We start from the raw sequence: 17,213 nt of genomic DNA, 5'->3' as shown, positions 1-17,213 counted from the left end.
ATTTGTCTACACATGAAAGCAGAACAGAAAATATTTTGAGCCAAATAAGGGGACAAACTAGCTTCAGCCTATTAAAATTGGCTTCCTGCTACATGCTCAGATAGAGCTGTGGAATCTAATTAGTTGAATAGCATTTGGGGTCAGGACAGGGAACCTCAGGGAGGCTTGCAGCAGCAAGATGGGCTTCATTTTGGGTAGGAGAGTTGCATGAATTGACCTTTGGCCATTCCACAGTCACTGCCAGTATGCTCAGAATACTCAAAATACTTCCATGTAACCCCCTGCTCTCCATTCTCCTCCTCCTTAGATATTAGCAAACCTTGGCTATCAGACTGCCTATGTGAAGGCAAACAAAATTTGCGGCAGAAGTTTCATACTATAGGTGCTTCCCTGGTGGCGCAGTGGTTAGGAATCCGCCTCTCAATGCAGGGGACCGGGGTTTGAGCCCTGGTCCGGGACGATCCCATATGCGGCAGAGCAAATAAGCCTGCGTGCCACAACTACTGAGCCTGCGCTCTAGAGCCTGTGCTCTGCAACAAGAGAAGCCACCGCAGTGAGAAGCCCGCTCACCGCAACGAAGAGTAGCCCCCACTCCCTGCAGCTAGAGAAAGCCCTCGCACAGCAATGAAAACCCAAGGCAGCCAAAAATAAATAAATAAAATAAATAAATTTATTTTAAAAAGTCTCGTACTATAGCAGAATATATCAATTTGCTTTAAACTATTTTAATGTTCTTTGTTATCATGACCAGTTTACCATGAATAAACCATCTCCCATGAACATACATATCAATTTTCTCCTCCCCAAATTCTTTTTTGCCATAGTGTGGGAAAACAAGTAGTATAATCTAAATAGGCAGCCAATCCAGTGTCAACCAGATTGACACTGGATTGAGCTTCCACCCCCCAGGAAGAAGTTATGTGGAACAGGGCAGAATCAAGTAAGACATGCAATGGAAATAAAATTTGTAGAGGAGGGGAACTGAGTCAGCTTGGAGCCAGGATTAGGAACCAAGAAGTTTTAGTCAGGGAAAATTCTTAGTAGAGGCCAAAGAAGGAAAGAAAAAGCAGGCCATTAGTAACAGCATTGAATATATACAACAAATAGGACACAGAAGAAAAAGTTAAGTGCAATATCAATAAGTTTGGGAAGGCAAACTCGTTTTTGCTACCTTAGCTGAAATAGAATGATAAATCCTGGGAAAGGTAAAGTTATGTCATATAGAAAAAGTATAGAAAAGGTAAAGTTATGTCATATAGATAAAAGTATGTCATATAGAGAAACAGCGATGTGGAATAAAGGGAAGTGGAACTTGTAACTAGAACAGATTCAGAGATAAGAATTTTCCCTGGTTACAAAGCCTGTTTCCTTTGGCATTTATGTATGGAGATGTTTATTTGCATCTAGAGATGTTTCCAGGGGAAAGATGAGTGCTTATGAGAATAGAGAGACTAGAATCATTTTACCAAACTGTACAATATATAGAGGAAAATTACTATAATAATGTATGATTCTGTATATCTGGGTTATAAGCAATTTCGAGATAATTTGTCATTCAGCCACCACAGTACAGATATCATTAGAGGATATAGAATTGGGGTATCAGAACAGTGTGAGAAAAATTAATGTTTCTAATGAACTATTAAATTTTCCAGGAGAGAAACGGCTTTTCATTTTTTAACATGTATTAATCTTGGGAACTGTAGAACGATTACAAGAGCGATGTGTTTTTGAAAATACACTCACTGAAAACAGCATTTAGAACTGTTGCATACACATTGGTTTATTTACACTATCCCCACCAAGAATTGTTAAGAATATAGGAGATTGGGAAGAGAGTATGTCTGTTGTCTCACGAGGGGATCTTAAGACCTTGGGAAATAAGGTTTACCGCTCTGCACAGACAACGTAACAAGGATGTTCTAACTCTCTTACATATTGCAAAGTGGCATGAATTGCAATGACAAATTGCTCGGATAATTGGATGTAGATTCATGGTAGAGGCTGAAATGATATTCTTATAGAAACAATTACCAGATGGTTTTTAATGTTTTTATTATCCTGATCCATCTTTTCACTTGAAAATTTTATTTTTAATCATTTATTTTCATTAAGTTAATAAACTGAAACTCCTCCTCTGTTCTGATATACTGATCCAATCATCACTGTCCATGGAGAGCATACCAATTTTTGTCAGGAATGTTCAAGTTTTTATTTCTATGGATTTTAAATTGCTGAGGAAGGAAGCACTCAACAAAACAAGAGGCCCTCAGGTTCCAAAAAATGCTTTACCCTGGTTGACTATTAGTAGTATTAATATTCTCATGATTAATAACTTAAGAAAAGCACTGCCAGTTTACATGACTTTAGTGATTTAAAAGGAAAAAATGTACAGAATATTGTCTTGGGATTTTCACATAAAAATGCCTGTAACACCTTAACAGCAGACATAGCACTTTTGAAGCACCTTTTGGAAAGCAATAGTTACTGTCTCAGAAACCTTTGAAATGTTACAGATTAATTTATAATTTATAGCTGTTGGAATAATTTAGCATAAAAAAGACACAGTTGAGCTTTTCCACCAGCTTTCAAGGACAGACCCTATTCCTCTTGCCCAAACAGGACATTATAACTTGTGTACCTGTCTGAAGTCTTGGGAGATAAGGGCAGGAGCCTGGAAAAGGAGACTTGGAGGTACTAGTTTGCCAGGACCACGCAATAAGAAGTTTTGACTGCCAGCAATGGAGTGAATTGGAGCTGCAGAGTCTGACATCAGCAAGAACAATTAGTAAAAAAAAAAAATTGGGATTTCTTGAAGTAGCGAAGAACTCCTGACAGGGACCAATAAGGTGGTAGCCGCTATACTGATGGTGTAATGTGTGTTATGCTTAGCTGAAAAAAGAAAACTGTTCTTCTACTGGTGAGACAGGGGCAGTATGTCTGCTGTTCCTGTCCCATACAGGGGGTATGTCTGCTCGTACAGAAGATGGCAAAATAAACCTGAACTTGCATGAAGACTGAAGTGGTTCAGCATGTATTTGACACTATTAATCTGGCGTTGCTGTTTAAATCCACTAGTTCAGTGTCATGAGGTGATGGGACAAAGAAGTATTTCATATCCACAGTGGAAACAAGTAAAAGCTATTATCAAGACTTTTTGCGGTACGTGGGCCTCTCACTGTTGTGGCCTCTCCCATTGCGGAGCACAGGCTCCGGACGTGCAGGCTCAGTGGCCATGGCTCACGGGCCTAGCCGCTACGCGGCATGTGAGATCTTACCGGACCGGGACACGAACCCGTGTCCCCTGCATCGGCAGGCGGACTGTCAACCACTGCGCCACCAGGGAAGCCCTATTATCAAGACTTTTGAATGAGTTGTTTGATGTCTAAATACTTAGACTCTATTTAGTGGTTTGTTTTAATTTCTATAAAACTTTCCCATACTTCTGTCCCCCATCTAACTATGACCAGACAACTGCCAAAACCCAAAGGGGTCGATGCTCTTATTCTAACACTTGGTTCTAACCTTCAAAGAGTTGAATGTGGCTCATTCCCCTAGCCCCAAGAATACATGATTCACTGGGCTGGAACTGGGGATTTAGTCTGATCAAAGATCAATTCTGCCTTGGGGTCTATTAAACCAAATACTTTTTGAAAGGACGAGGAAAACACATTCAAAATAATACTTGACATCTGTCTCTTGGTTATATAATAGCAATGGGTAATGAAACTGGGAAGCTTAATGAAACTGTAGACGGAAAGCTTATCAAATTTAAAGTATCACTGGTCGTGCAAGTTATACAAGTAGTAATTACAGAATGTTGGACTTTTTTTCCTCTCCTCCAGTCAAATAGTTCATCTGAAATGGGTCCTGGGGATATTGGACCACCAAAAACAGAAGCGCTTAAAGGTAAGTTATTTAATAAAGCATATAGATCAATATAATCAGTATAATCTTTTCTTTGGGAGCAAAATGATAGGGAGAGTAATACTAACACTAGCACTTATCAAAGCTGAACTCAAATAATTGTGAGAACGATGAACAACTATTTACATATAAAGATATTGTTTTTACTCTAGTGTTGCAGGTAAGTTGTTTTTCTGGTAATGGAAATTAATTTGCCTTGAGTTCTTCACATTTTTTGGCATATTTCCTGAGATGGAAAACCAGGACAGTCACATGTGGTTAGATAACTTTTTTAGTATTTAGGGTCTAGTTACCACGACATTTAACTCCTTCACGTTCTGTGCTGCTATATTCTGGCAATTTCACAGAATTCATTAATTCATTCAATAAATATTTGTTGAGAGCTAATTATGTACCAGGTAGTATGATCATCTCTGAGACTACAATGGAGATCAAAATAGAAAGGTTCCCTGCCCCCATTGAGCTAATAGTCCTTTGGAGAACACAATGAAACAAATAACTACACAATTTTATCTTAAGTTGAAAAGCTTATAAATTAAAGCCCATGGGGTGACTTATAAAGTCACGGGTCCGGTAAACTAGAATAAATATTTTTTGGGTGTTTTCCCAGCATTTTGGCCTATACATTTTCACAGAGTTGAACATTTTGCACATCTTTAAAAATGTAGAAATCTGTAATTCTGTTGGTCGTGATCACAGTTACCAAAGGGTGGACAGGGAGAGGAGATGAAGTACTCTCATCAATTTAGGTAATTGTAAAAGATTTTGTCTGGAAAAATGTTTAATAATGACTAAAATGAGGTCTGAGTGGACAATTTTAAAATTTCAGTTATTCTACATACTCAAGAGCCTATTTGCCTTATTCAAGAGATATTCATTTCACAGAAGACTAGTTCAAATTTGGATGTATTTCTGTGCTGCCTGTATTTCTGATAATGTAGGTCTAATAATCTCTAAATTCTAAGAACAATGAGTCATATGTAAAACATTATATGTAAATCTGTAATTATGCTTTACAAAGCCCATGCTAGATGGAAGCAGATCATTTCAAATGAACTGGAAGAATTGAAAACCTGACAATCAGGTGCATTTCTGGGAATGCTTAACAGTAATCAAAATAATGTTCTGCACCTAATGTGGGTCTCCATTTGCTGCCGCAACAGTTGGAACAAATGCAAGCTGGGATTTAGCATGCCTATTTACTTTCTCTTTTTTTTTTAACATTTTTATTAGAGTATAATTGCTTTACAATGTTGTGTCAGTTTCTGCTGTATAACAAAGTGAATCAGCTATACCTATACATATATCCCCATATCTCCTCCCTCTTGCATCTCCCTCCCTCCCACCCTCCCTATCCCACCCCTCTAGGTGGTCACAAAGCACCGAGCTGATCTCCCTGTGCTATGCGGCTGCTTCCCACTAGCTATCTATTTTACATTTGGTAGTGTATATATGTCCATGCCACTCTCTCACTTCGTCCCAGCTTACCCTTCCCTCTCCCTGTGTCCTCAAGTCCATTCTGTATGTTTGCGTCTTTATTCCTGTTCTGCCCCTAGGTTCTTCAGACCCCCTTTTTTTTTTTAGATTCCATATATATGTGTGAGTATACAGTATTTGTTTTTCTCTTTCTGACTTACTTCACTCTTTAGGACAGACTCTAGGTCCATCCACCTCACTACAAATAACTCTAATTTCATTTCTTTTTATGGCTGAGTAATATTCCATTGTATATATGGGCCACATCTTCTTTATCCATTCAACTGTCAATGGACATTTAGGTTGCTTCCATCTCCTGGCTATTGTAAATAGAGCTGCAATGAACATTGTGGCACATGACTCTTTTTGAATTATGGTTTTCTCAGGGTATATGCCCAGTATTGGGATTGCTGGGTCATATGGCAGTTCTATTTTTAGTTTTTTAAGGAACCTCCGTACCCTTCCCCATAGTGGCTGTATCAATTTACATTCCCACAAAGACTGCAAGAGGGTTCCCTTTTCTCCACATCCTCTCCAGCATTTATTGTTTGTAGATTTTTTGATGATGGCCATTCTGACTGGTGTGAGGTGATACCTCACTGTAGTTTAGATTCGCATTTCTCTAATGATTAGTGATGTTTAGCATCCTTTCATGTGTTCATTGGAAATCTGTATATCTTCTTTGGAGAAATGTCTATTTAGGTCTTCTGCCGATTTTTGGATTGGGCTGTTTGTTTTTTTTTTGATGTTGAGCTGCATGAGCTGCTTGTAAATTTTGGAGATTAGTCCTTTGTCAGTTGCTTCATTTGCAAATATTTTCTCCCATTCTGAGGGTTTGTCTTTTCGTCTTGTTTATGGTTTCCTTTGCTGTGCTAAAGCTTTGAAGTTTCATTAGGTCCCATTTGTTTTTTTTGTTTTTATTTCCATTTCTCTAGGAGGTGGGTTAAAAAGAATCTTGCTGTGATTTATGTCATAGAGTGTTCTGCCTATGTTTTCCTCTAAGTTTTATAGTGTCTGGCCTTACATTTAGGTCTTTAATCCATTTTGAGTTTATTTTTGTGTATGGTGTTAGAGAGTGTTCTAGTTTCATTCTTTTACATGTGGCTGTCCAGTTTTCCCAGCACCACTTATTGAAAGACTGTCTTTTCTTCATTGTATATTCTTGCCTCCTTTATCAAGATAAAGTGCCCGTATGTGCATGGGTTTATCTCTGGGCTTTCTATGTTGTTCCATTGATCTATATTTCTTTGTGCCAGTACCATACTGGTTTTGTGCTTTGTTTTTGTGCCAGTACCATACTGTCTTGATTACTGTAGCTTAGTAGTATAGTCTAAAGTCAGGGAGCCTGATTCCTCCAACTCCATTTTTCTTTCTCAAGATTGCTTTGGCTATTCGCGGTCTTTTGTGTTTCCATACAAATTGTGAAATTTTTTGTTTTAGTTCTGTGAAAAAGGCCTTTGGTAGTTTGACAGGGATTGCACTGAATCTGTAGATTGCTTTGGGTGGTAAAGTCATTTTCACAATGTTGATTCTTCCAATCCAAGAACATGGTATATCTCTCCATCTGTTTCTATCATCTCTAATTTCTTTCATCAGTGTCTTATAGTTTTCTGCATACAGGAGTTTTGTGTCCTTAGGTAGGTTTATTCCTAGGTATTTTATTCTTCTTGTTACAATGGTAAATGGGAGTGTTTCCTTAATTTCTCTTTCAGATTTTTCATCATTAGTGTATAGGAATGCCAGAGATTTCTGTGCATTAATTTTGTATCCTGCTACTCTACCAAATTCATTGATTAGCTCTACTAGTTTTCTGGTAGCAGCTTTAGGATTCTCTATGTGTAGTATCATGTCATCTGCAAGCAGTGACAGCTTTACTTCTTCTTTTCCGATTTGGATTCCTTTTATTTCCTTTTCTTCTCTGATTGCTGTGGCTAAAACTTCCAAAACTCTGTTGAATAAGAGTGGTGAGAGTGGACAATCTTGTCTTATTCCTGATCTTAGTGGAAATGGTTTCAGTTTTTCACCATTGAGAATGATGTTGGCTGTGGGTTTGTCATATATGGCCTTTATTATGTTGAGGTAAGTTCCTCCATGCCTACTTTCTGGAGAGGTTTTATCACGAATGAGTGTTGAATTTTGTCAAAAGCTTTTTCTGCATCTATTGAGATGATCATATGGTTTTTATCATTCAATTTGTTAATATGGTGTATCACATTGATTGATTTGCATATATTGAAGAATCCTTGCATTCCTGGAATAAACCCCACTTGATCATGGTTTATGATCCTTTTAATGTGCTGTTGGATTCTGTTTGCTAGTATTTTGTTGAGGATTTTGCATCTATGTTCATCAGTGATATTGGCCTGTAGTTTTCTTTCTTTGTGACATATTTGTCTGGTTTTGGTATCAGGGTGATGGTGACCTCGTAGAATGAGTTTGGGACTGTTCCTCCCTCTGCTATATTTTTGGAAGAGTTTGAGAAGGATAGGTGTTAGCTCTCTCTAAATGTTTCATAGAATTCACCCATGAAGCAATCTGGTCCTGGGCTTTTGTTGGAAGATTTTTAATCACAGTTTCAATTCCAGTGCTTGTGATTGGTCTGTTTATATTTTCTATTTCTTCCTGGTTCAGTCTCGGAAGGTTGTGCATTTCTAAGAATTTGTCCATTTCTTCCAGGTTGTCCATTTTATTGGCATAGAGCTGCTTGTATTAATCACTCATGATCCTTTGAATTTCTGCCAGGTCAGTTGTTACTTCCCCTTTTTCATTTCTAATTCTGTTGATTTGAGTCTTCTCCCTTTTTTTCTTGATGAGTCTGGCTAATTGTTTATCAATTTTGTTTATCTTCTCAAAGAACCAGCTTCTAGTTTTATTGATCTTTGCTATTGTTTCCTTCATTTCTTTTTCATTTATTTCTGATCTGATCTTTATGATTTCTTTCCTTCTGCTACCTTTGGGGTTTTTTGTTCTTCTTTCTCTAATTGCTTTAGGTGTAAGGTTAGGTTGTTTATTTGAGATGTTTCTTATTTCTTAAGTTAGGGTTGTATTGGTATAAACTTCCCTCTTAGAGCTGCTTTTGCTGCGTCCCATAGGTTTTGGGCCGTCGTGTTTTCATTATTGTTTGTTTCTAGGTATTTTTTGATTTCCTTTTTGATTTCTTCAGTAATCTCTTAGTTATTTAGTAGTGTATTGTTTAGCCTTCATGTGTTTGTATTTTTTACAGATTTTTCCTGTAATTTATATCTAGTCTCATAGCGTTGTGGTCGGAAAAGATACTTGATACGATTTCAGTTTTCTTAAATATACCAAGGCTTGATTTGTGACCCAAGATATGGTCTATCCTGGAGAATGTTCTATGAGCACTTGAGAAGAAAGTATATTCTGTTGTTTTTGGATGGAATGTCCTATAAATATCAATTAAGTCTATCTGGTCTAATGTGTCTTTTAATGTTTGTGTTTCCTTATTTATTTTCATTTTGGTTGATCTGTCCGTTGGTGACAGTGGGATGTTAAAGTTCCCTACTATTATTGTGTTACTGTCGATTTCCCCTTTTATGGCTGTTAGTATTTGCCTTATGTATTGATGTGCTCCTATGTTGGGTGCATAAATATTCACAATTGTTATATCTTCTTCTTGGATTGATCCCTTGATCATTATGTAGTGTCCTTCTTTTTATTCTGCTCTGTGGTAGTTATTTCCACTATTTGATCTTCCAGGTCACTTATCCATTCTTCTGCCTCAGTTATTCTGCTATTGATTCCTTCTAGAGAATTTTTAATTTCATTTACTGTGTTGTTCGTCATTGTTTGCTCTTTAGTTCTTCTAGGTCCTTGTTAAATGTTTCTTGTATTTTCTCCATTCTATTTCCAAGATTTTGGATCATGTTAATATCATTACTCTGAATTCTTTTTCAGGTAGACTGCCTATTTCCTCTTCATTTTTTGGTCTGGTGGGTTTTTATTTTGCTCTTTCCTCTGCTGCATATTTCTCGTCTTCTCATTTTGCTTAACTTACCGTGTTTGGGGTCTCCTTTTCACAGGCTGCAGGTTCGTAGTTCCCATTGTTTTCGGTGTCTGCCCCCAGTGTCTAAGGTTGATTCAATGGGTTGTTTAGGCTTCCTGGTGGAGGGGGCTGGGGCCTGTGTTCTGGTGGATGAGGGTGGATCTTGTCTTTCTGGTGGGCAGGACCACGTCTGGTGGTGTGTTTTGGGGTGTCTGTGAACTTATTATGATTTTAGGCAGCCTCTCTGCTAATGGGCAGGGTTGTGTTCCTGTCTTGCTAGTTGTTTGGCATGGGGTGTCCAGCACTGGAGCTTGCTGGTCGTTGAGTGGAGCTGTGTCTTAGCGTTGAATTGGAGATCTCTGGGAGAGCTCTCGCCGTTTGATATTACGTGGAGCCAGGTGGTCTCTGGTGGTCCAGAACTCGTCTCTCCCACCTCAGAGGCTCAGGCCTGACACCCAGCTGGAGCATCAAGACCCTTTCAGCCACACAGCCAGGTACATGGGGATTTTTTTTGCCTTTGGGAAGTCTGATGTCTTCTGCCAGCATTCAGTAGGTGTTCTGTAGGAGTTGTTCCACATGTAGATGTATTTCTGACGTATTTGTGGGGAGGAAGTTGATCTCCACGTCTTACTCCTCCGCCATCTTGAAGGTCCTCTGAATGGTTAAACTTTACTGCTACTATTGGAGGGACTCCTGAGGAGGCAGGGGGTGGCTGTGGCTCACTGTGGGGACGAAGACACTGGCAGCAACTGCTCTGGCAAGTACTCATTGGTGTGAGCCTCCATTTACTTTCAAACATTTAAATATGACATGTAGAAACCCCAGGCATGTGCTCAGTTGACATAAAGGACAAATGAGAGAGATTTTCTTTAGAGCCCATGTCTATATGAGGAAAATAATGCATTAAAAATGATCATTGTCTCTACTGTTTTCAGTTTCTTTCACTGATAATATTTTTAAAGAACTATGTCAGGCTTGCACGGAAAAGGTATCAAGGGACTTTTAAATAGTAAAACACAAGGCAAGATAAAGTATTTCTATCCAAATCAGATTGATTGCATGTTTGATTTGTTCTTTTATGTAAAAATATTTTACGTATGATCCTATTTGTTTCTGAAAAAATGTGTAATATTTCTTTGCATATATGTTGTATATAATATATATTTTATACACAATATGTTATTTTATGTACTAAATATTTGTATATTATATGTTTTATATGTGTATATACACATATATGTATATATATTTCTGTAGATATAGATATAGATATACGCACATATACAGAGAGAGAGAGAGAGAGAGAGAGAGAGACTGGAAAGATGTACACCAGAATGCTATCATTGATCATCTCTGGGTGGTTAGAATGTAGATTATTCTATTTTCTTCTTTTTGCTTATATGTGTTTTCCAAATTTTCTACAATTATTATTACAACTCTTCAATGTATTGGCTGTGTGTTGATTAAAAATTTAAGTCAATTGTTACGAATTTAGCTTCTCTGACCAAAAACCAAGCTAGCGATTACAAATAGAAAATATTTCACTTCAGTGATCCCAAACTTAGTGTGAAGAAGAACAGGAGAAATTTCAAGGGGTAAAACAGGCAAAAGCTTCAACTTTATCTTCCCTTTCTTCACAGTCATCCCTCAAACAAGTGATGAAAATAGTGAGCACATCTGGAATCCGGAGGAGGTTCCAGAAGGGGCAGAGTACCATGATGTGTGGGATATTAGAGAAACACCAGAGTAAGTCAAATGAAGCCAGGAACATGTTTTTTGGGGTTTAAGTTAGATGTGTCATCTGATACCAGTCTGTTTTTGACAAGATTCATAATGTAACTTCTACCACATAAAAGGTAAAACTATGGTGACACACAGAAGGCATGTGTAATTGATGAGTTTTTTCCTTCTAGAGCAGAAACAAATATTAAGACATAATACCTTTCTTTCAGTTATTATCTAACAAAAAGTGAAAAGTAGTCATTTCCATTATCAATTTATATTTAATATCATTTAGTTGTATAATGTGGAAGTAACAGTGGGTAAAACCAGCCCATTAAATTACAAGCATTCATACAAACTAAATTATTATGCCATGTTTTTGTGTCAAAGACTTGCTTTTAATTACTCAGTGTTCCACAATTTCAGTAAAAGGCTATGTTCTGCCACCAATTATCAGCTGTTACCTGGACTAATTTACTAGTTATTTTAGGATTATGTTTAGTATATTGTGCAAGCAGGATTAAAGGCTTGCTTTCTAGTCTTTTAGTAGAAATTATAAATATGAATTTTAGAATTATCATAAAAAGCCTTTCGTACGAATAAGTGAAATCACTCATACTGTTAAGGATTAAAGTGTGTTTACATACATAATTGAAATTAATGATTAAATACACTAAGCTTTAAATATGTATTTTAAAATAAAATCTTGTTTGAATATTTAGAATAGCTTGAAAAACAAAGGCAATATTTATTAAATTATAGTGTGCTTTATGATGTCTTGAAAACTTCTATGGCAAATGATCTGAGAACTTTTCTAATTCTGACTGTAAAACTGTGTCCAATGCTTAAAAAAAAAAAACGATGCTTCTATCTTCTATGTCAGTTCTGAAAATAGAAGCAGTGGGAGACTGCAGATAATTAACTAGAGAAAAAGTGTCCAGCTTTCAAATAAACAATGTAAAAAAAAGTAAACCTCATAAAAAAAGGGGATTTTAAAACATTTCTGTCTGCATCTTAAGTATGAAGGGAGTGAATCCCAGGTTATGTTTATACAGTGCCCACACATCCCTGTGAAAGGTAAGATTTAAGTCATTCATTTGTCACATAGTTTAATGAATGTCAAACATCCATATGTGGCAAGCTCCAAATCTGAGAAAATTTTAATTTTTCATCCTGATGTTTGATGTTCTGTAGAAAGAACATCCCTCAAAGCTTTAAATGAACAAGAACTCCAGTCAGGATATGAAGAAGATTGCTTTATAAGATTTTTTAATCTCTATTTTCTATGTTATGCAAATACATTTCGAACTGTCCCAATTGGTAAAGAAGAAAATGGGTAAAGAAGGTGAACAGGCAGATCACAAAAGAAGAATCACAAGTTACCAAATAAAAAATAATAAGGGCCTGAGCTAAGTCACTGGCCTTGGAGAGAAATATGAGGGTCTTTATTTGAGAGATATTTGAAGGAAGATTTGGTATTTGATTAGATATAATGAATGAGAGGAAAGCAGTAGCTAGAGCAAATCCATGTGGGAGTCCTGGGCATATAGATCAATATCTTTCTGTTTTGTTTTAACTTGGCTTCACCTTTGTGAATACCTGGTAGCTGTTACAGTCTATTAAGAAAAAAGTGTCCTATCTCAAATAGCTATTTACTGTTAGCCCTATTCCAACTCAGAGAAGTCCCTCTTTCATCCTTGGGCATTCCTATTTGCAAGTGGTCAGAAGTTCAATGTCTCCAGATACAATTTTCCAACCGCCTACTATATACATTTGCCTGGATGTCCCAAGGCACCTCACATTCCACACACCCTAAACCAAACTCACCATTTCCCCTCCACCTACATTCCCAATCACAGTTAGTGGCTTCACTGTTCACCCAGTCACCCAAGCGAGTAACCTCAGCATCATCTTTGATGCTTTCCTCTCATTCATTATATCTAGTCAAATACCAAATCTTCCTTCAAATATTTGTAAATGTTTACTTACTTCATTCCATCTAAAAAGATAGGGTAGGGACTTCCCTGGCGGTCCAGTGGTTAAGGTTCTGTGCTTCCAGTGCAGGGGGTGTGGGTTCAATCAGGGAACTAAGATCCCACATGCTGTGCAGTGCGACCAAAATAAATAAATAAATAAAATTAAAATTAAAAAATAAAAAGATATAGTTCATTATGGCTGGGGGTTTCTATAAACCACTCTATCCCTGGGGTCCCAAATTTGGGGGCAAGGAAAGATTTATGAATTGTCATGTGTGAGGTGAAATACCAGAAAAACCTTTCACTGAACTAAGAATTCTGTAGGACTAAATTCTAAACACTATAGTTGTACCGGTGCTGACTACACTACCAGTGTTTCTACTGTAGAATTTTTGAGGTAGAAAACACAATAGAGATCATTTAGTTCAAACCCACCCCCTCCCATAAATTGTACAAATCCGGAAGCTGAGCACATGAGTTTGTGACTTGACCAAGATCACACAGTTAATGACAGAAAGAGTACGAAACCTGGATTTTCTAACTCTACTCTGAGGCTTAAATTTAACAGAGGAATGCTTCCATCTATCCATCAAACCCTGGATTATGGGCTCACTATTCTTCTGAGCCATTGTTTTCCAGGAAAGGACCTTCCTTTTTTCTTCTGCTTTTACTCTTATTAGAATCTTGTTAGAAGTTCCCTCAATCTATTTTATTTGTATAGCTCTGAAATAGTCAAGCTTTATTTTTAGAAACCAGTATACACAACATAAATCCTGACAGTGTTAGGTATTTTTGACTGAATTTCTAGACTTTTCTTCCCTTATATTCTGCTACGTGCCTGAAAAACTGCAAGCACTTTATTTATTTTGTCCTTTTATTTTTTGTAATAGCATGTCCTCATAAGTTTCTAGTTTTCTGCTCTGTGACAGGAAATTGCTCTTTCATTTGAGTCTCTATATCGCTGGCTTTTTTTTCAGATATGAAATTGTGTTCAAACAGAAGGTGGGAACTGAAGATATGTTCCTAGGATTGACCAGAAAGGACCCTTCAACTGCGTGTTGTAAGGATCTAGTGGTAAGCCTCTCCCCTCTTCCCCATTTTCCATTTGACCATTATAGTTAAATTGACTGTTGTATACATAATACCATAGACAAGGCTGTAAACCCTTTAAAAATAGTGGTTGCTATGTTTGAGGTACTAAGGGAATAATAGGATAGACAGTTTAAAATTGGCAAACATGTACAAAATAAACTAAGTTTACACATGTGGATAAGATTTACAAATAAACAGAATCATATGACATAACGCACTACTTCTAGTCCTAATAAAACTGCCCAATCTGGACTGAATTTTCTTTCATCCTAGTTCTGTCCCATACATGTCATCTGATTGGTTATTAATTTCTGATGAGTGACAGTCAATCAAAAAGTAATATTTCCTTCCCTGAATCGGTCTTATCTCTTATATCTGTATTTCTTTTAATGACTCAACTTACATTGGGGGACATAAAAGGGGATTTTTTTTCTTAAATTTTGGATCTGAACTACTGACTTAACCCTCTCAAAAGACATCCAAAATGTTACTTGGCTCCCTTGTCTGAATGACACTACAGCATGTTGAAGAGCATCCTTTGCCAAGCCACTGTTTCTGTATAATAACAGTAGCGATACCAACAATATCAATAAGACTTCCTTACTGGGCCTAACCAAGAGTGTGGAATGCAACTCACTTTCGCAATATACACTAGTAATTCTGGTGTTTGGTGCTGGGAATTTATTTTTTGAGATCAGGGGCTGTGCATCTGTATTTTCCCCTCCCTCTCTTATAATACTCTACAACACAGAGTACTGAAGTACCCATAGGAGATGCTTAATATTTTCCTGAAGCAAAAGATAAATGCATTCTCTCTTTTGCATAAACTTCAGGCTTTCTCTTATTAGCAAAACCTAAGACATTCAGTTGGATCACATAACATAATAGGAATAGCGTCTTTAAGGACCTCAGGAGATTTTTCAAACTTAATGAGTTAAGGTTTCAAGTGATCTTGAAGTAATTAGCTCCCAGGGTTTTACCAGTAATATTCAAATTTCTCTCTCTTAAATGACTGTAGGATTATGTTTTTGATGTTTGGTATTGCGGATTACTCTAAACTCTAAAGAAATTCTAGGCCCTAAATAAATAAAACTGTTGTGAGCCTTTCCATTTCCTTCTTGCAGCTTGCTCCCAGCATTAATAATAAAGGTATGCTGAATGAAGAATCTTGGAAACTAAATCACACCTCAGAGTAGGAGTACACAATTTATCTAAAACTCAACATGTATGTACAGAAAAAGACTTGATCCCTCCCTCTAATGAGCTTATAATTGACTGGGGAGACTAAACTAACATAAATGAACCCATTTTATTATTAACAATTAAATTCAGTGTTGACAATTTTAAGTTTGCCAGGAGTTCAGACGGTTTGGATAAGACATGGACACCTTTGAATGCCAGAAACAGATGAAACATTTGTTGGTGCCATGGCACTTCACCACATGTATAGCATTCTTTTCCTCTTTCTTTTTCTTCATACATTCAATCTTTAAATACTACTACATACCAGACACTGTCCTAAGTACTAGGGATACAAAGACAAATAAGAAACAGTCAATTACCCTCAAGGAATTTACAGGTAATGAGATGGACACCTAAAAAGTCATTGCAGTTCACTATGGCAAGTACATATTTGGAGGCATATACCAGGTACGTGGTGACATGAAGCAGAAAGGGCAGAAGGGGATCAACACCAGGTGGATAGGATTTCTCCAGTGGACAGCATTCCAAGAAGGGCATTCCAAACAGAGGTAAGAGCACATGGAAAGGTATCCAGGCATGAAATAGCATGACCTATTTGGGTAAGCATTGAGTGTAACAAGAGTAAAGAATAATTGTGGACAGTGGTGTACTGGTAAGCTGTCCCTCAAAAAAGAAAAAAGAAAACAGATCTGCGCTTGAATTTTATCCTATAGGCATATTGATGATGACACCCACTGTCATTGCTTAACCCTGCTGGGAAGACTCCGACTGCAGAGATTAATGACCTCATCTCAGATATTTCTGGCACAATTTTTAAGCTTATTATTCCTGTTAATAATATGGCATTTTTTCAACTCTAAGACATCATCAAATTGTAGATGTGCCATTTGTTTAGTAACATAGGAAAAATAGGTATACTACTATATTAAATATGCACATTGTGTGATTCATCCCAATAACAGAAACATAAAAATGTGAGGAAAATTGCACCTTAGAATTGGCTAAATATGTTATTTGGGTCCTGGACCTGGTCTCTATGTAACAATCTGACCCAGAGACTTTAAGAAGAAGCCCTCTGCTTAAGCTGAGGAAGGTAATAGGAACGCAAACAATCTGTTTAAATACAAGAACTGATTTGGGGTTTAAAAATTTATAAGAACCGCCTTTCCTTTACCCTCCCCAGACTCCAAATAAGAAAGCAAGATTTATGAGTCCTAAATCAAAGTGTTGATCCTAAACAAAATTCTGAGTTAAGAATATGTATGTCTTCAGCAAACCTTCCATCTTTTCCTTCTAACCCCAACCCAGAGAGTTCCATTATCCAAATTATGCCTGCTGCTCTACTCCTGAGTTTGTAGTTACCAAGCTTCCCGTGCCTTAATCTATATTTGGGCATTTTATTTTCTAAATAAAAACTGTATATATTTAAAGTATACAGTATATTGATATACATATACATAGTGAAATGATTACTACAGTCAAGCTGATTAACATATCATCTCTTCACATACCATTTGTGTGTGTGGGTGTGTGTGGTGATAGCACCTGAAATCTACCCTTAGCAATTTCCCAATATTCAATACAGTATTATTAACTATTGTCATCATGCTGTACATTAATTTTAGAGCTAGAACTAAGCCAGTGGTTTGCAGGTTTGTTTTGTTTTGCTTTTAGCTGCCAAGTCTTTTCTTCAAACAAAATTCTGTGAGAAAGCCTAACATATAAAACACATACTACTGCCTTGGTTAAAAGGGTGCTATCATCTATGAGACAGCTCCTAGGAGAAAAACTGAGGCTCTTTGTAACACAGTTTG

At 37.1% G+C, this 17,213-nt stretch overlaps 1 protein-coding gene across 1 annotated transcript in view; it reads left to right on the top strand.

Annotated features, from left to right (window-relative positions):
• DNAAF6 (dynein axonemal assembly factor 6) overlaps positions 1-17,213 on the top strand; it is a 40,488-nt gene that overhangs the window by 6,452 nt on the left and 16,823 nt on the right. Inside the window, exons 3-5 of the mRNA XM_067723098.1 lie at positions 3,846-3,909; positions 11,047-11,152; positions 14,082-14,178. Of these exons, the coding sequence (XP_067579199.1) occupies positions 3,846-3,909; positions 11,047-11,152; positions 14,082-14,178 (267 nt within the window). The remainder of the gene's footprint in view (positions 1-3,845; positions 3,910-11,046; positions 11,153-14,081; positions 14,179-17,213) is intronic.

The sequence above is a fragment of the Pseudorca crassidens genome, chromosome X (assembly GCF_039906515.1).
Source record: "Pseudorca crassidens isolate mPseCra1 chromosome X, mPseCra1.hap1, whole genome shotgun sequence".
In the NCBI taxonomy this organism is placed as follows: Eukaryota; Metazoa; Chordata; class Mammalia; order Artiodactyla; family Delphinidae; genus Pseudorca; species Pseudorca crassidens.
Note: the sequence above shows the minus strand (reverse complement) of the source record. Positions and strands in the feature narration are given on the sequence as shown.